The sequence below is a fragment of the Sinocyclocheilus anshuiensis genome, unplaced genomic scaffold (genome assembly GCF_001515605.1).
Source record: "Sinocyclocheilus anshuiensis isolate Anshui unplaced genomic scaffold, SAMN03320099.WGS_v1.1 scaffold784, whole genome shotgun sequence".
In the NCBI taxonomy this organism is placed as follows: Eukaryota; Metazoa; Chordata; class Actinopteri; order Cypriniformes; family Cyprinidae; genus Sinocyclocheilus; species Sinocyclocheilus anshuiensis.
Window position 1 is genome coordinate 1,559,530 of NW_015554160.1, and position 19,879 is coordinate 1,579,408.

At 37.2% G+C, this 19,879-nt stretch overlaps 2 protein-coding genes across 3 annotated transcripts in view; both read right to left on the bottom strand.

The window, feature by feature from the left end:
* The window catches only part of LOC107670885 (ABC transporter G family member 23-like), a 27,253-nt gene extending 20,917 nt beyond the window's left edge, over window positions 1–6,336 (bottom strand). The window contains exons 1-4 of the mRNA XM_016463686.1: window positions 6,116–6,336; window positions 3,242–3,381; window positions 1,800–1,959; window positions 1,522–1,676 (exon numbers count right to left, since the gene is read on the bottom strand). Of these exons, the coding sequence (XP_016319172.1) occupies window positions 1,522–1,676; window positions 1,800–1,959; window positions 3,242–3,381; window positions 6,116–6,172 (512 nt within the window). The 5' untranslated portion in view covers window positions 6,173–6,336. The remainder of the gene's footprint in view (window positions 1–1,521; window positions 1,677–1,799; window positions 1,960–3,241; window positions 3,382–6,115) is intronic.
* Window positions 6,337–6,788: 452 nt separating this feature from the next.
* aftphb (aftiphilin b) lies at window positions 6,789–17,897 on the bottom strand. 2 transcript variants are annotated; one of them, XM_016463664.1, is made up of 9 exons: window positions 17,733–17,897; window positions 12,534–13,962; window positions 12,250–12,383; window positions 11,779–11,899; window positions 11,089–11,145; window positions 10,869–10,958; window positions 10,680–10,710; window positions 7,931–8,054; window positions 6,789–7,777 (listed from the first exon to the last, which is right to left on the bottom strand). In XM_016463664.1, exons 2-9 carry the CDS (start codon window positions 13,920–13,922, stop codon window positions 7,645–7,647), a joined length of 2,079 nt encoding a protein of 692 aa, XP_016319150.1. In that variant the 5' UTR covers window positions 13,923–13,962; window positions 17,733–17,897; the 3' UTR covers window positions 6,789–7,644. The 2 variants fall into 2 exon arrangements, with proteins under 2 accessions (XP_016319150.1, XP_016319149.1); XM_016463663.1 differs by having other exon boundaries at window positions 12,223–12,383.
* Window positions 17,898–19,879: the final 1,982 nt, after the last annotated feature.

The following is a 19,879-nucleotide window of genomic DNA, read 5'->3' on the forward strand; positions in this document are numbered from 1 at the left end:
ACGGTGAAAGCCGATCCGGCGATCGACAATGCAAAGTTGTATTATTTCCTCAGCAACCAGCACGGATCAGCTCTAGGCATGACAAAGCTTATATCGTCCTCTTTTGGAAGGCCAAACAAAGTAGTTTCGCTTTCACAACGAATCACACAGCATATCCACAACATGGCGGCGGCGGCAACAATACTACAGCTAGAATAAAAGTTACGCCTTCTTTCTTTGCGTGAACATTTGGGCGGCATTATGCAAATCTTCCCACATAATAATGTAGATATGTGGTGGCGTGTTAGAACGAGTCGTTTTAGGTAGGTGTGGCTGACTCTTAACTTTTATAAAGAATATCTCTTTGGATTTGAGACTTTAGTCTTTGCAACTTTACAGATCTTCTTTATGAACCAAGAGCTTGTAACACTCCAAAGAGAAAGGAAAAATTGAAAATAGCATCATATGACCCCTTTAAATGAATCAAATGATCATTAGAGAATCACAAGGTATCTCAAGACTTACCACAAATCCACTAACCTAAGCTAACTTAACTAACCCAACCTGTCAAAGAGAAATTGACCTTAACAAACTAGTGTGATCTTTAAGACCTTCAGGGCCATTGTCTTACTTTTCAGATGGATGAGCCCTGCCTAGAGCCAGCTCGTCACTGTAAAAACAAAACCAGACAGACTACATCTAGAGGACAGCAGGACACAAGATGCCTTTCTGCACAGAAATAAAATGATTCACATTCCTTGGCCTTAGAGAAAGACAATCTCCTCTGTGTAGACAGGCACTTTGTTTCATTATAAAATAATAATAATAATCATCATATTAATACAAATAATAAACCTTATTTCCTACAAACAGTGCACACACAACAGTCATAAATAGCACTTGGGAATCTGTCACTTCATCTGCCAATATGACCTCTATGTCAGATAGCAAACAAATCATGTCAATGATCGTTGTCAATTAATCATTAAACAGATCTTTTAGATTCCCTCAGCAGTCCATATAAAACCCACTGTAATCACATGACCATTTGACCCCTAAGGCCCCTATAGAGGAAGTGTGAGAACTTTCAGAGCAGAGCGGCCAGATAAACGGACACAGGTTTTCCCAAATGTTTTGAATGCATGATGTCATTAGGGAAGCTCTGATGAGAACGCTGCTGTCAGAAGAGTCTACAAAGAAAACTGGGTCACACATGATGCCTCCTTTTGTTTTATCCTCCTCTCTGTCTCTTTCAGAATTCTGTCATCATTTACTCAGCCTCATTTTGTTTCATGCCTTTCGTTCCAAACCTCCAAAATACGATTTCCTTTCTTCAGTGAAACACAAAAATTAAATTTCTGTCTGTTTCTCACAAATAGCTATTGTAACACTCTGGAATACTCACATGGTTTGGAACGGCGTAAGGGTGAAGAAATGATGACAGAGTTTTAATTTCTAGGTAAACTATACCTTTGAAAAAAACCCACTGCAATGACTGTTTAAAAAACAAACAAACATGAATTAAATGAAACGTCATTCTACCTGAGATTTCTCACGAGGCTGTTTTTCTGTGGCAGGTCTAGGAAGTCAATGAGGAAATTCATCCTGGCTTCTGTTTCTTTAGATGAAAGGCCATGAATTCGACCGTAAAACCATAGTGTGTTACTGATAGTGAACTCATTGTACAGAGCTATATCCTGAAGGCAGACAGAATGAAAAAAGAAAGAGGAAAATATATGAAACTCAAGAGGATTCAATTATCGGATTAATTATACACTATAGGCTTTGTGGGTAAACACCAGTCTCTAATAATCTCTCACCTGTGGCATGTATCCCACCATCCTTCCTGGCACTTCATGTCCTGGGAAAGCAGGTGGTTTCCCCAGCACTGTGATATGACCATGTGAGATCTTTAGAGTTCCCACAATGCATTTCAACAACGTAGTCTTCCCACAGCCACTTGGCCCTAGCAGCCCATAACTAAGAACAGGAAACAAACATAATCAAAGATCCAGTCAATCCTCCAAAGCCCATCGAGTACAATGAGTAATTCTAATCCTTTTTAAATTCAGAATTTCAATTTTCATATTTAAATTCAAATTAATCAAAAGTGACAGTAAAGACACATAAAAATATTTCTATTCAAACTAAATGCTGTTCATTTTACCCATTCAAAAAACCTAGTAAAAAGTATCATGGCTTTCACAAACATTTTCAGAAGCTCATTGATATTGATATTGATCAAAAATATTTCTTGAGCATCAAATCAGCATATTAAAATAATTTCTGGAGTACTGGAAGACTGGAGTAATGACTACTGAAGATTCAGCTTTGCCATCAGGAATAAATTACACTTTAAATATATTAAAATAGAAAATGGTTGTTTTATAGTATTACTGTGTTTATTGTATTTTTGATTAAATAAATGCAGCCTTTGTAAGCACAAGAGACATCTTTCAAAAACATGTTAGAGACCCCAAACCTTTTAACGTGTAAAGTTCTAAACAAGCAACTAAAATGCAGACAAAACAATTATCAAATGACATGTGGGTGGATTTAGATGTCTGTGAGAGGAATTAGAAATAGGAAGTGAGAAATGTTAACTAAGACACAGAAATCAAGTTGAGAACAGCAAAAGAGTTACTAAATGCTTTTCAATACACTCATCATCAAAATAAGAGAGCTGTTATGCAGTTAAAAGTGGCTCAAACCCTATTTCTTTCCTCTAAAATCTTATTCCAACTACTGTCGGGATAAGCTGGTCACAATGCTTTGAACAGACTTTCAGGAAAACTGCAGTCTAACAAACATAATCTGATCCACTTCTGCACATCCAGAAACTAAACATTATTTTAGAAAAAAGAAACAAAGACATTTGCACAATATTTAAAAATATCGTTCTGATAAGACTTATCAGATCACAAACAGGTGATAAGAGGACAGATAGTCAGACCCAAGTTGATGTAAAAGTCAGTGAATTGTGCACTGCAGTAGCATCACAACATCACATTCACTGGTCAAAGGCCAGGTGTTAGATTCTTCAGTGCCTCAGTATAGAGTATTTTAGAGGTTTGTTGTGCTACTTGTGCAGAACATCTAAGGGATGAGGTGGGGAAGATATATGCATGCATGTGCGTGACATGTCACATGAACATCAGGTCAGCATTTGGGCATGTTTTCTTGCTTAAAGTGAACATTCAAGATTGGTGTAACCAGATAACATATTCAAAACATATTTAGAAAGCCAAAATAGTGGACTCACATTTGGCCCTGAGGCACTGTCAGGTTGAGATTGTTGAGGACTTTAAGTTTCCCATATGAACGACACACATCTCGACAGTGGATTGCAGTGCTGCAATTCCCAGCCTCCAAGTCAGTCTTCATTGTACCGCTCTCCAAGCTCTACAAATAAAGAAACTGAAATCAGCTCAAAATAAATATTTTGACCAAAGTAGAAAAAAAATACAAGGATCCAAATCAGCTTTAAAAATGTAAAGAAACAAAAATGAAACAGAAGACATTACATTAGCTACAAACAAATACTGCAAAGGAAATGTCTTTGTTGTGTTGTCTATAACAACATCATACACTACATGACTTACATTGTTAACATGAAACAAAATATGATGCCTCTTTTGTGATCCTTATATTGGTTTCTTAGCAACAGCTCAGATTCTGTAACCAATTACCGATGGAGCAAACTGGGTCATCTGAACTGTAATCTCTCTTTCTTTACACAGAATCTCTTTCTCTCACTCACTCAATCTCTGCACACTTAATCCCAAATGTTTCATCACAAAACACAAAAAAACACTATCAAGGTCTCTAATTCTTGTGTTAAGGCCGTCCTGGAGAAAGGAAGACTGATGACGAAGATCTGGGCATATCTGATCGCTAATCAATGCTAATTGGCGTTTTATTATCATCATAAATTTATTAAAAAATACATCAAGAAATGCATTTAAAAATTACTTGAATATACTGATAGTAAGAACATGTTTCCAGTTTCCAAATTAAAATAATTGTAATATTTTTGTCAAAAATGTTTTGTGGTATCTGGAGACTATAAAAAATAAGAATAGTCTTTTTAATAAAAGGCTGTAGTTTGGCATCATATATTATTTATTTATTTAAAATATTATTTAATATTTTATAATATAATATTACATATATTTTATATCTTGTCAGCTACATCAACATCAGTGTGACAAAACCAAAATGTGCACTTATTTAAGTAAAGTTTTCAATTAAGTTTCTTAGTACTTAATACTTTACATTTTAGGGTCAATAAATAAAATATTAGTAGAACTTTTTATTTAGTATTTAGTCTAAAAGATTACATTTCTGAGAACATTTTGGACATTTTTATTTGTCATCAACCTATGCGTGTATACTTTAAACCGCACTCTGAGATTTAAGGTCCTGATGTGAAAAGAAAACTGTCTATACACGAACCGGTCGGATGGAGACAACGTGGAAATCAGCTGACAATTTCGTTACAACAGCAATTTTGAGCAGCTGAACTGGTTTGGTTTTCTATTTCTTCATTGTATCGGAGGAAGCGCCTCCCTGTCACTGCACCTGACAGGAGCTTCACGAGCTGTTTGGGTCCTTCAGACAAACTTTCCAACTACTTGGCTATTTACATGCGACCGTCAATTCTTTGATAATAATTTATCGAATAAATTCAATTTTAAAGATAAAATACAACAGTTTACAAAGCACAAGATACCATAAGATGAAATAAGTTCAAATGAGCGTCTATAGCCTACATCCTGCACAGCTGTTTAAACGGTTAAAAACCTATCTATACAAACTTTAGAAAGAAAAATAGTTTTTATACCAAGCTTTACAATCCTTGAAGGAAAATCACGTCGATTAAATGAACAGTCCTGCTGTCCGGTTGTGAAACACTTCTCTTTTGTCGCAGCGTTATTTCATGACAGATGCAGCGATGCGCAGCGCTTATAGCCGCCGGCCACAGGCTGACAGTAGCTGCGCGTGTTATTTGTCTCTTCTACTAGTTTACCGACAAGCCCCGCCTCCTGAGCGGTCTGTCTCCCCTCACTAACCAATCCGATTCCGAGACGCTATACAGAAGCAGACTGTGATTGGGCAGTTGAGAAGTCGCTCAAATAGCCATAGCAATCATAGCAAAAGTGGTACAGCAAAGGACAGTCTATGATCGAAATACAGGGGGAAAATAACGATGTCTGCATGCTGCATTTCTACAGACACAAGCAACAAACACCTTAAAGACAGAAATCCCTGAGTGTTAACAACTTACAATTACAACAAAGTGTTTTCCTAATTCAAGCGGTTTGTTGAAATCGTTCTCTTCTTCTCAGTGGAGTCTGATTCATTTTCGCGAATCGGTTCTTTTGAACAGTCCGTTTAAATAACTGGCTCAAAACCTGATTCAGAAATTATTTTACGTCCTGCCGCAATTACGTCACCGTGTGGCAAATTTAGACGTTCTTAATAGCCCCAATAATGTCATAATATATATATTTACTATATATAGGCACAAATAGCCGTTTATTACTTTTTAATTGTACGGGCTTTTGCTTTAGTTTCATGTGTTCCAGAATTTGTTGCAGCCATGATTCAGCGCATAAAATATGTCAATTTGAACCTAATGTAATCTGCATTTAAAATATAGCAATATTAAAATTGATTTACACCTCCTCGTTGAAATAGGTTAACTTTTTATTCGTTATCATAAAATGCTATAACCGTGTTTCTTATCTGCAATGATAAGCTGTCGTTTCTGCTTTAATTTCACCGTCTTTTTAAACTAGTTCAGACGATTCAATTAAAAGATCCGACTCAAAAGAACAATTCGCTCGGTCATTTCTAGTTACATTCCGCTTCTGCGTCATGGGGAGACACTGCAGCAGTAGACCAATCCGTCTTCTATGCTCCGCATCTATATAAACGTAACAAACATGCACGAACGCCTGTCAAAAATCAGTTTATGACTGATTTCCATAGGATTCAAGTCTCAAAAAGACACCGGCATCACAACATATTGTACATTACATCGTTTACACATTGGCACGTGTCGTATCCACTCATGCAGGCTCAGTTACATAAAATGTAAACATAAAAATGAAGAATAAACACAATAACTCACTTTTTGCTCCATCTCCGTGCTGTCGTCAAGCGGTTCCTCGGTTCCATTACCGGACATGATTACCGTGCCGGCGATCAGGATGCTGCCGGAGAGGAGCGGCGCTCGGCTCAGTGCGCGCAGATGAGCCGTTTAACTCATTCTGCTCCAGATCAGAGTTTAACTGCAAGTTATAAACGCTCAAGGGCCACGTTTAAACAGCATTACATAGCATTCTGATCACTTGTGCGTCTTTTCACCAGTGGAGCGTCTCTTACTCAGACCGCTGTGATTAGTGTAGCTGCGCAACAATCTTTGGTCGTTTCCCTCTGGGAGAGAAAACCTCTCTGGAGTAGAAACATGTTTATTTGCATCAAATATAGATACGCATAACACGTATGGGAGAGAGGTGAAAACAAAAGTCACACATATTTAAAGATTAAACTGATATAGCTAGTAGCACTAATGTGAACAAACAGGAGAAAAGAACAGAAAACAGCAGCTCCCTCCTCGATAGACAAATCACCAGAGAAGCTAGACGTTTCAGACACAAACAGTATGTGAGGAGATCTTAAATGCTGATAACCATCCAAAACGAAATAATACTAATTTCTGTGCCTTTTTATTATTGTTAAACTTTAAAATACAATTTAAAACATAAGACAAAGACACAACTTCCTTTATACATTTTTTCCCCCACAGGACCAGTAGCTACAAACCATCTTTTCTTGAAGACTTCATAGCACTGCTGTCATATTCATAGTATATCAGATTGTGCAAAAGCTTCACCTTAAAATAATACAGTGACAAGACATTAATAAAACAAACAACAACAAACAAGTACAAAAGCAGGCATGCAAAAAGATGCAGCTCCCTTATTAAAATCTCCCTTATCAAAACTGCATTATAATATAGTCTTTTCTTGTGTGCTTGTCAGTTGTGGTAAAACAAATAAATAAAACAACTATTGGAAGTAAAAAGAAAAGGATGGTTAGAAGATAAAGGTGAACAACAGCCAAAAAACTGGTAGTTACAAATCAGTTAAAGGAAGCACTGAACTGAATGACATTTAAAACAATACTAACATACTAAAACATATATATTTATATAGCAACCAGGGGTCAGTTTTTATTTACAGACTCTGGTTTCAAGTAGTAAAACGTGCAATTCTGCATTTCACCGCATTGAGCGAGAAGTGTCATTTAAAACAACTCAAATTTTCACAAACAGCACTCAAAAATAAAACCATAAAAAATAAGTCATGTATCAGATAATAGGTACTGTTCTAAATACTGTGTGTATACCAGATAAAGTATTTTTACTGCTAAAGAAAAATCATCAGGGACGTTTTCACATATAGCTGGATGATTTAATCCAGTTAAAAACATTTAACAACTGAGGAAGTGAAGAAATAGGCACTAGGCAGCTTTTAAAAGATTAAATTGTTATATTAAATATGGAAGAAACGGTGACTTTAATTGTTTTTGTAGCCGTCTATAAAACCAGTGAATGATGAGGCTGTAAGGTGATTGATTGGCTGATGCCGTGTTCGGTTATATGTGATTGGCTGCTGGAGTTAGGATGGAGGGGAACATTAGAACCCTGGCCTGCATGAAGGATAGGTCAGGGAGAAGAGAGATGACCTTTGCTGCTTCTTTGCTCATCTTTTCATCTTTTTCTGGCTTCCTGTCAAACAGACAGAAAGAATTAGCATTTTCTCAGTAATTACAGCAGAGTTGCACCCTATTTTGACCTTTCTAAACCTCCCTAGCTGTAAAGTAGCCATGTAGTTGTGCTCAACATGTTAATGCATGTTAAAAGTGTGTGCACATGTCTAACCTGGCTGTTGTTCTGGTTTTCTCCATAGACTCCATGAGTTTTGTAAATGCATCTGCAATGTAGCGACCAGTGGCGTTGTTCTCAATTTTAGCTGTAGTCAGTTCATATATCTCTGGATCAACACCTAAATAAACAGAAATAAAAATTAAAAGATACACAAATATGCAGACTCGTTGTTTTCATTTCTTTGTCATGCTTAAAACTTATAGTTCATCATGATGACAGTAAAGACAGTGAAACTATGTAAACAGGATCTCAGAAACACTGTAGAAAAACCTTAAATGAAGTATAAAGGTCATGCAAGACTCTCACTTGCCTAGTAAAACTTTAAGATCATTTCCCAGAAGGAAGGAAGAAAAAAAAGAGATACTCACAGAGGAAGATACTGTAAGTAAGTCCAGAGAGAGGAAACCAGGGACAGAACACTAGACTACGAACAAATGCTAAAGATGACAAGCTTCTCTAAAGACTGGTTTTGAAATCACAGACACAAGGGAAAAGGAAGAAACAAAGGTTTCAAAACAAACCACTCACTTTTCTGCGACAAACCCTTTCTGTTCTAACCTGGTAGTGGGGTGTCAGTTTCACTATCTGAGCTACATTCATCCACAGGGCCAAAATAGTCCAAATTTAGCTCTGATATTCCCCCATCTTGTGCTTCACATGAGAGCCGCAGCAATGATAGCAGGACATGGAGGGTTAGTATGTTGTTAGTAGTTAAACATACCCACAATATATTAACAGTATTAAATACACTACCATTCAAAGCTTCAGTAAGTTTTTTTTTTATTAATTATTTTATTCAGCAAGGATGCATTAAATTGATCAAAAGAGACAGTAAAGACTTATACATTGTTACAAAGGATTTCTATTTTAAATAAAGGCCATTGAACTTTCTATTTATCAAAGTATCCTGAAAAAAACAATTATCATGGTTTCCACAAAAATGTGGAGCTGTTTTAAGCATTGATGATAATAATAGGAAAGGATGGTTGAACACCAAATCAGCATAATATAATGATTTCTGAAGGATAATGTGACACTGAAGACTGGAGTAATGGCTGCTGAAAATTCAGCTTTGCCACAGAAATAAATTACATTTTAAAATATTTTAAAATAGAAAGTTACTTTTAATTGTGTGCATTTTCTTTAAATAATAATAATAATAAAACTTACTGACCCCAAACTTTTGAATGGTAGTGTACATGTATAAGAAGCATGTAGAGAAAAGGCAGATCAGCACCAGGGAATTTGTATTAGGAGTGACAGGGCAAGAAAAAATAAAGAGAATAAGAAAAGATAGAAAAGCAAGCGATGAACAGAATACTGTAGTATCATATATTTATTGACATGTTTAATAACAATTTGGTGCAACAAAACTGGAAAGAAAAATACTATCCAGAAAAAGAGATTAAGGTAGATAATTTTGGTTAAAGGAATATTCTGGATTTCATCACTTAATCTTGACAGCATTTGTGGCATAATTCTGATTATCACTAAAAATAATTGACTTATCCCTCAATAAAAAAGCAAAATATCAAGGCAATTGCACTGGGAGAAAGTCTTAAAATACACAATGTTAAAAAAAATACAGCCATAACAAACTGTAAACTTTTTTTTTTTTTTAGCAAAAATTAACTAGGAAAAAGAAGAGAAGTCAAAATAGTTTTCTGTGGTAATCAACATTATGAAGCAAATGTTCTTGTTTGAACTTGTATTGAACCCAGAACATTCGCTTAAGATCAAGCAAAAGCGGGAAATCACAGTATGCAAGGTAAGTTGGTCAAAAAATTGCATTAACAAATGTTTCACTGCTGGTCACAGTGTGTTTTGAGACAGCAAGGAAAAACTGTGTTGCTTTTATCTGAATGAAAGCAGATTTACACATTTACATAGACTGTGTTACAGAAATGACCACCTAATTACACCTTCACAATTTTAAAATAGTATCTCAATGTGTTGTAGCATCTATATGTAAAATGTGGTGGTGTTTCCCCTTTAATTTCAGCCAAGCTGTACAATGGCTTCAAGTAAGCACCAGCAATAAGATCAGCTATTCCAAAAAAGATTTGCAATCTCTTTTTTAGTCAAACCTGAGACAGAAGCTGGTGCACAGGGACCAATTTGGTTGTATTTTTTTTACAACACAGCTGAGAACATACTTGATAATGGGTATAGTTCTCTTTATCTCAAGTCTTGCATATAATGGCAAGGTAATAAATCACAGTCGAAGCTGCATACTTATAGTCTGAGGTAGTATATTTCAGCCTCTGTGTGTAGCCAGCATGAGTCTGGACTTTAACAGTGAACAAGAGGGGAGAGAGGTATATAGATAAAAGGTATATTTATATAGATATAAACATAAATTAACATTTAAAAAGGAAACTGAGATTAATGAATTTATATCTTTGCTGACTAAATAGTGTTTCAAGAAAAAGTTTCCCATTCTTTGGATAATAAACAAGATTTTGATGGCTACTTCTCAAATTGTTCTGCTAATGCTAGTTTGGTGTTGTTTTAAATCAACACTGATAAAACAAGTACCAGGAAAGAAACTTTGCTAAGTGGTGTGTGAATTGTGAAGGAACAGGAAGTTTGAAAAATGGAGAGAAGAAAAGTGTGTTGTGAGAGAGGAAGGAAGTGCTCAGACAGGAGTAAGCGAGGCAGCATCAGGAGTAGGATTTCTGCCGTGAGTGACGAGTGGCTTTTTCTTGAACTCTAGAGAAGGAGGCACGGCGAAAAAACATACCGTCAACACTAATGGCCAAAGAGGGCGCCACCTGCAGGACAACACATGGAGTTAGCAAGCATTCAAAGTACTATTTCAATCAACATAAGAGTAAGAGAATATGAAAAAATACAGAAAATCTAAAGACTGAAGATTAGATCACTAATACATCTGTATTCATATATCTATGTGCATTTCTGCACTTTTCACCTGAGTGCATAGAATATCTCCACTCTCCACAGGAGCAGAAAGGGAAAGTGCTGGAGATTTTTGAGACTCTTTGGTGGGTTCCAGCATTCCCTAAGAAGAAGGGACAGATGTTTGGTGAAAAAACCCCCATAATAAAATATATATTTTATTGTAAAAAAAAAAAAAAGTCCTGCTATAAATGGCAGTGTATGTTTTTTGGGGGGTTTAGGACTTTACTCACCAGTCCAGCAGCAAACATAGGCACGATCACTGGCTGCTTCTTATCTCCAGTGAACAACTACGAGAGGAATAAGAAGATGGTGAAAAAAAAAGTCAAATCTCTTTAGTCAAAAACTCTAAATCCTTTGACTGTCTGTTTACTAGTGTACACTAACTAGCAATATACTTCACATTAGAGAAGAACAAGCTGGAATTAAAAGCTGGAATACACTACACGACTTTTAATCTGAACCGATTTTTAAAACACTAGGCATCATACACTTACCAACTTTGTAAATAGTGACAGAGGAAAACTGGCCATCATACACTACACGACTGAGGATGATACACTAGCAGACTCTGATCACAACAAACTCACGCAGAAACGTGCGCCTTGTTGCTAGGAGACGATTAACAATTGAAAACAATAAGTGTTCTAAAATCGGCTGAAAATATCAAACATGTTTAATATCCTGCGACTGGATGTATTTCAAGTCTGAAGCAAAACAAATCAGAGTCTGTTACCATCATACACAATGCGATTTTCTATGGAATCTGTCAACTCAAACCTGCAGACTGGCTTTGACTTTCAGCAACTAACGTCGACTTCTTCAGAATGTATTTCGGTGGGAAATCGGGGGGAAAATAGTGTAGTGTATTCCAGGCTTAACAATACCGCATGTCTGTGCAGTATGTACTTTAAAGAACTTACAATATTCCTGATTCCTAGGCAATCCAGAAGTATTCTGTTGCTATGGGAACCAGCCCACTTGTACTTAAGGCCATGAGTGCCGTGGATGTCCTGAAGGTGGCACCACATGGCCAATGCATTCCTGCACCAATAATAAGAGAACCAAGACCTTCATAACCCTGAGGTCTTTCTATGAAACTATAGGCAAACTAAACACAAAGGATATATTTAAACATTAGCTTATTCATGGAAGTTGCCTCAGGTTAAAAAATATAGCAGGTAATTGTGAAATAAAGTTTAAATTAAGAAAGAAAGCCACACTGTGAGATGTGAAGTTGCAATTACAACAAAGTCACAATTGTGAGATATAAAGTCAATTGAATTGAACTACAATTGCAATTAAAAGCAAACTAAGCCTGTGAATCTTGATTGTTGAGAGGCTTGTAGCCAAGATGAGACTCTTACTCCTGTGCAAAAGAGCTGCTTGGATCCCTTTGCTCCTGAGGATCCTGAGCCTGTAGGAATTTGTGGAGGGGCAAGACCTCAGTGACCCTGCTGACCTCAGGAGGGATGTCTGAAGGAAAGGCAGTTCTGAAGAGATGCTGTGTTTTACAGCTGAAATCAGCCTTAAGAGAGACACAAAACACAGGTTGCAGTTCATCTAAACTTCTTACATACTCTTTAAATGTTTGATTTTAGTTAGACTAAAATTCATTAATGGACTGCAATTCATTTTAACAAAAGTATGTCACTGTGATTAACATCTAACAACTCACAGTGCTACTCTGGAGGTCGTCACTAGAGGGTGCTTCTGAAGTCTCAACATCTTGTTCTTCTTTACCCAGGTAAGTACTCTGTTCATCCCCAAATGTGGCCCATGAACCCTGACCCTCTTCAGTGACTTCAGGTGGTCCAAATGCAGCCCAGTTGTCCTCCTCTCCCACCACCACACCTCCAAACGGAGCTGAACTAAAGTTGGCAAAACTGTCACTTGGAGGCAACTCAGAACAAAAAGTTACTTCATCGTCCGCTGTTTCCTCAGCCAGCTCATTATCATCCTTGAAGTCCTCCAGGGTGTCCGTGTCACCAAACTCATCATCCGTGGAGCACCTGGACATCGCTGTGACAAATTCAGGAAATCCGTCCTGGGTTATAGATTCAGTTCGGCTGAAGTCTGCAAAACCCTGAGTTGCATCTCTGAAATCTCCAAAATCCTCATCAGCTGTGGGGTCTATGTTTGTCTCAACCTCCTGATTTACTTCCACCTCTGCCTTTACAGATGATCCATGAATTTCCCTTGTGTCTCCGCTCAGCTGTGTGTCAGAGATTAGATCCACATCCACTGAGGGGTCCGTCTCTGTTTCGGCTATGTCAACAGAGTCCGCCGACCTGTCTAGACAGTCTGCGTCACCACAAACAACAAAGTTCTCCATTTGAACCTGCTCACCTTCAGCCTCCTGTGCATCTCTACTAGAAGTAAATGACTGGGAGTCACCAGATAACTCCAGTCTCGTTTCCATCTCTCCAGGTTCAGATTCTTCTTTATGCAATGGCTGATTGTTCGAGTCTGGCAGGTTGTCCGTTTGGTTAATTAACTGCTTTCTGTCTAACACATCTGCTATGTTGACGTCTAGTCCAGAGTGTTCCTCAGTGTCTGTGCTTTGTAAGCAGGTGGAAAGAGCAATGTCCTGCTCTGAATTTGCACAAGACTCACTGTAGCCGTTACTGAGGCTGTGCCCATCACCCGTGCTGCTGTTTTGGACATCGGGAATTATCGAGGGAGAGTTCTGACCATATTCGACAGAAACCTCCATCTGTAGGTCGGAGGACGTCACGCCATCTGTGAGAAAGTCAAACGATTCCTTCTCTGTTTTCTCGACACTGCAGATTGTTTCTCCTACCATTTTTTTATCATTATCCCATCCACTCCCCGATACAGTGACATTCTGCACGGATTTGATGTACAGGTCAGGTGGGGAGTCCTCCAGTGCGTTTGATTGGTTGAATGTTGTGGGCGTGTCGAGCTCTGAGAGGCTGAAACTGGACGACACCCCTCCACCATCGAAACCCCCGAACTCACCAAACTCATCCTCCTCTTCTTCCTCTCCAGCTTCATCCAGTGGAGGCGGAGAGGAAGAGTACAGATGGATGACATCGGGCTCCATGGTCCTCTTGCGCCACCTGTGGCCACATGCACACACACCCCTAGAGAATAAAAAATAGAAAAGACAGAAAGATAAATACACAAAGCTTGATGTTGAGACATGAATTTAAAATTAAAATTACTTTAACTATCAACTCTCTTCAATTGGCATCACGTTTCTTTACATCACTTTTCTTTACTACATATTTAATACATATAATAGTGCACTGCTTGGCAGTTAGGTCTTGTAGTATAGTTTATGACTAAAAGCAGGAATAATACAAAAGTAAAAAAAAAAAAAAGTGTGACAGGCTTCAGGCTAAAGTAGTCAGCACTGCTAGATCAGAGAGCAGCCCATTCATTAGCCTCATTTCATGGGCTAAATCTAGGGTACGGTTTAAAGAAAGCTGCAAAGAGTAACAACACTTTTTAGCTTGTGCATGAGCAGTAAGATGACTTGCAATTACAGTATTGACAGGTCCTCCAAGCTCAAAAGATCTGACAGGTCTCACATGATGGCTAAAGTAGCAACAGCTACTAATATTTAACCGTTTGTCTGCAGACTCATTACCCTGGTGTAGAGTACAATGGTGGTGCAATGAGGAAATTTAATAATAGTGGTCATATGCAAATTCACTTCTCAGTACTTTCAAGTAGGCTCATGTTTCCTTGTTTCTGAAAGTTTCTGACACGGTCACCATTGTAAAAGTAAAAGCAAGTTGCAAGTTTGTCAAATTGCAAAAATCGGCACTAGTTTACACGGCTAGCTAATCTACACTTAGTGTAAACAAAACAGGTGACAGCTGGATAATAATTCTAAAACTCAAGATAACACTTGTAAAACATTAACCTCACAGAGACAAAGCATTGATATTAATGATTTATCAGTATCAATGCAATGCCCTCGATTACATTTGAGTGAGCCCTGAAACACTCTATGACAAACATGATTAATGTTTCAAACAATTCATGTGTTGAGAGGTCAGTTGGCAACTCCTTTGTCCTTCCTTTGTCCTGTTTTACATTTCCAGCGAGAAAGGCCTGTGAGCAAAAGCTTTTAAAGTCGGCATCCCATGGATGAGGCATGATTATCTAATGGACACTGTTAGTAATCTGACTTGTGTAAAAACTTTATTAGGTCACACAGTAACTTACATACTGTACACTACCATTCAAACATTTGAGGTCTGTAAGTCTCTTATGCTCACCGAGAATGCATTTATTTACAGTAAAACAGAAATATTGTGAAATACTACAACAATTTAAAAATAATTATTTTCTATTTTAATATATTTTAAAATGCAATTTATTTCTGTGCTGACAAAGCTGAATTTTCAGCAGTCATTTCTCCAGTCTTCAGTGTCACATGATCCTTCAGAAATCATTCTAATATGCTGATTTGTTGCTCAATAAACATTTCCTATTATCAATTTTGAAAACACTTGTTCTGCTTAATATTTTGTGAAAACCTTGATACATTTTTTCAGGACTCTTTGATGAACAGATACAATTGTCTGAAATATAAATATTTTGTAACATTATACATGTCTTTGCCATCACTTTTGATTAATTTAATTCATCCTTGCTGAATGAAAGTATTAATTTCTTTTCCAATAAACAAACAAACAAATAAATAAACTAATACATCTTACTGACCCCAAACTTTTGAACAGTAGCATACACTGTTTTTTGTGTGTGTGTGTGTGTGTGTGTGTGTGTGTGTGATGTCATGTTTTTCTGTTCACTCATACCTAAAAGTAAATTGCACAGATGCTCTTTGATTCTGGAAAACCACAGTTTACAAAGTTCAGTCAGTTACACAAGCACACAATACACTGATGTGAATTTGGGCATTTATGATTTGAAATATTTTGCCTACTAGCCCACATACTAGAGTATTTAGTTTGCCCCATGCAAACAGACACGCTTATATACACATGCACACTGTGTAAACGTTGAGATGTCCTCTTTGAAGGGAGTGTAAACTGATGAGGAAACCCAATCCACTTCCTTTGTGCTCTCAGACAAACAGCACAGACTCAGAGCCAGAGACCAAACACTGAGGGACAAAAACTCCAACCATTAAGAACCAAGATTTAGCCTAATTCAACATTAAAAAGAACTTTCAATTGAAAACAATTTGAATGGTATTGTCCAGCACAATTCACAAAACCAGGTTAGAGTTTTTTTTTCACCCTCATGAAAGACTGCTGAAGTGGTCATACCTGAGATTAACCAGTCTATGCTTGTTTGTAACAGAAACATTTAAATGTTTATGCTAAAAATAAGGATGTTAAAAAAGTCACGAGGTCAAGTATGAACCGATTACAGGGTCCCAAAACCTTATTTTGACCAATGAATTTCCAGGAATTTTTCAGTCATTCAAGGATTTTTTAGAACACTTTTATAGGTAAAACACTCCCAAGAAATACGTTCTTGCATAAATAGTAAACAATTACATTCACTATGACTATTTCAATAATGGTTAAGAATTCATTCATTCCCATGACTATTCCAGGCCTGGAAATCAAGGTTGTCCATGACTATGGGAATCCTACTTTATTAAGTTATTTGTATTTTTTTTAATTCCAGTAATTCCAGTGAAAACAGACCTTAATTCTAAGAGCATCAGTAAAAGCTGTAATACACTACATGACTTTTCAATTATGAACAAATTTTAAAACACCAAGTATTATACACTGACTTAAATGGTAACAGAGAAAGTCTGGGCATCAAACACTAAACAAACACACAGTAACAGACTTATCAAATCATTCAGAACACAACAAACTCACATAGAAATATGTACCTTGTTGCTAGATGCATGACATTCACTACAATATGTATTCAAAAATCCGCTCAAAATATCAAACATGTCTGAAATCCTCAAACTGGACTTAATTCCATCATACACTACGATTATACACTATCTGTGAAACCTGTAAACTTGCTGACTTGTCAACTTGTGTAGTCAATTCGAGCCTGAAGGTAAGTTCTTCCACACATTTCACTTTGTGGACAGGGGCACTGTCTTGCTGGAATAAGAAAGGGCCCTCTTCAAAACTGTTGCAACAACATTAAAAGCACACAATTCTCCATACGGGAGTAACCCAAAAAGTGTTTTAACTGAAATATGTATGAGGAGAAGACAAATTAGGCAATGCATAAATGACTCTTTATAAATATACTGCCAATGACAAGACTCCTGGGTAATGCTACAGGGCAGACAACTGACATCTAGATACCACAATAATGCAAATCAGGTGTCTTTTGACCTCCTGTGTCATTTCTAAATACAGAGAAATAAACATACATGGTAAATACGGATTTATAAAGAGTGTTTTTTCTTCTGTGGAACACAAAAGAAGCTGTTAATCGGATTGGGAAAAATTGCAATAAAGGTAATAATCATTTAAAAAAAAAAGACCGCTTGACAGTCATTGCATCTCTTCTCCATTCAATGACAGTAAATGGTGACTGCGACTGACATCCTGTCTTGACATTCATCTTTTCCATGAAAGTCATACAGGTTTAAAACAACATGAGTGTGAAAAAAATATGACAGCTTTCATTTTTAGATAAAATATTCCTTTAACGTGCACTTCAACTAGAGGAAGTGTTTTGCTCGAGCTGTCACATATCTTCTGACATTATGAAACGAGACTGTCATCAGCCGGTGTGGTTTCTAATCCACCCAATCCCTCAGAATAACATTTATCAGGACTAAGCTATAAGAGTAATAATAAAGTTAGTTATACCATCGACGTTGTCACAGAATTGTTTATGAGACGCTCTTGATTTGACAACAGCGCATGCAGCACATTATTCTTACCTTCACCTATTCGCTATGGGGATGATCATGACTGCCAGTGAACCTGTTCAGTGAGAGAACAAGCACCGTCTCGTCTTGTCTAGGTAAAGTCAAACCGGCTCTCGCTGCCAGTTTCTACGTTCATCCGGAGTTCCGTGTCCAACAATATGCAACCGCAGAGCCAGACCTTTATTATCACTCTGCCAGATCAAGGAGTGATCTACCGACCCCTGTCGGTACGGAGCAGGTGCAACACGACACGAGACAACAATGAATGTATGGATTAAAAAAAAAAAAAAACCTTGATCATAGAATTATACAGATTCGTATATGTAAATCATAGTTGATAGCTGGACTCGGAGCTCAAAGAGTACAAAAGACATCCCCTGAAAACGCTAAAAAAAACTAAAAGTATGTTTTAAAAATGTATTATTATGAATTTAGCACGATAGTTAACTAGGCTAGTTAATGCATGTGCATTAATGCATGTGTCAAAAATGCAGCTTATTGTAGTAAAATCACTTTTTAACTAATTTTAATCACTAAAAACATGATATTCAGTGTCCTTCATTTTGTGTAGCCTATAGCCCGGTAACGTCAATGTTTAAAAAAGTTATATTGCTCAAAATTGTAAACCCTGTGTTAATGATGGCAGATCTCTGTCTAACATACAGTCAGGTCCATATATATCTGGACACATGCAGGGACACTTTTTATTATTTTAGCTGTTGACCAAAACATATATTCAAGTTATAGTTATATAATGAATATGGGCTTAAAGTGCACACGCTTTAATTTGAGGGTATTCTCATCAAAAATGGAGTATAGCTTAAGGAATTACAGCTCTATAATATGTGCCTCCCCCCTTTTTTAAGGGACCATAAGTAATTAGACAATTGACTCAAAAGCTGTTTCATGGACAGGTGTGGGCTATTCATTAGTTATTTCTACATCAGTTAAGCAGGTAAAAGGTCTGGAGTTGATTCTAATAAGTATGCCATTTGAATTTGGAAGCTGTTGCTTTGAACAAATCTATTAGAGAGATAGCAGGAACACTAGGAGTGGCCAAATCAACAGTTTGGTTCATTCTGAGAAAAAAGAACGCACTAGTGAGCTCAGCAACATAAAAAGGCCCGGACGTCCACGGAGGACAACAGTGGTGGATGATTGGAGAATCCTCTTCATGGTAAATTAAAACCCTTTCACAACATCTAGCCAAGTGAAGAACACTCTCCAGGAGGCAGGTGTGTTATTGTCAAAGTCTACAATCAAGAGAAGACTTCACAAGAGCAAATACAGAGGGTTCACCACAAGGTGCAAACAAGGCCAGATTAGATTTTGCCAAAAAAACAAGGCCAGATTAGACTTTGGCAAAAAAAAAAGCCAGACCACTTCTAGAAAAACATTCTTTGAACGGCTGAAATTAATATCAACCTGTATAAGAATGACGGGAAGAAAAAAGTATAGAAAAGGCTTGAAACCGCTCATGATCCAAAGCATACAACATCATCTGTGAAACATGGTGGAGCAGTGTGATGCATGAGCATGGCTTCCAGTGGCACTGGGTTACTGGTGTTTATGATGTGACAGAAGACAGAAGCAGCCGGATGAATTCTGAAGCGTATAGAGATATACTGTCTGCACAGATTCAGCCAAATGCAGCAAAGTATATTGGACGGCGCTTCTTAGTACAAATGGACGATGACACAAATCATACAGCAAAAGCAACCCAGACATTTTTGAAGGTAAAAAAGTGGAATATTCTGCAATGGCCGAGTCAATCTCCTGATCTCTATCCGATTGAGCTGCATTTCACTCGCTGAAGACAAAACTAAAGGCAGAAAGACCCACAAACAAATAACAACTGAAGCCAGCTGAGGTAAAGGCCTGGCAAAGCAGCACAAAGGAGGAAACCCAGTCTCTGCTGATGTCCATGAGTTCCAGACTTAAGGCAGTCATTGCCTGCAAAGGATTCTCAACAAAATATTAAAATTGAACATTTTATTTATGATTATATTTATTTGTCCAATTACATTTAAGCCCCTGAAATGGGTGGACTGTGTATAAAAATGGTTGTAATTCCTAAGCATTGTATGTTATATTTTTGTTCAACCCCTTGAATTAAAGCTTAAAGTCTGCACTTCAATTTCATCTTGATTGTTTTATTT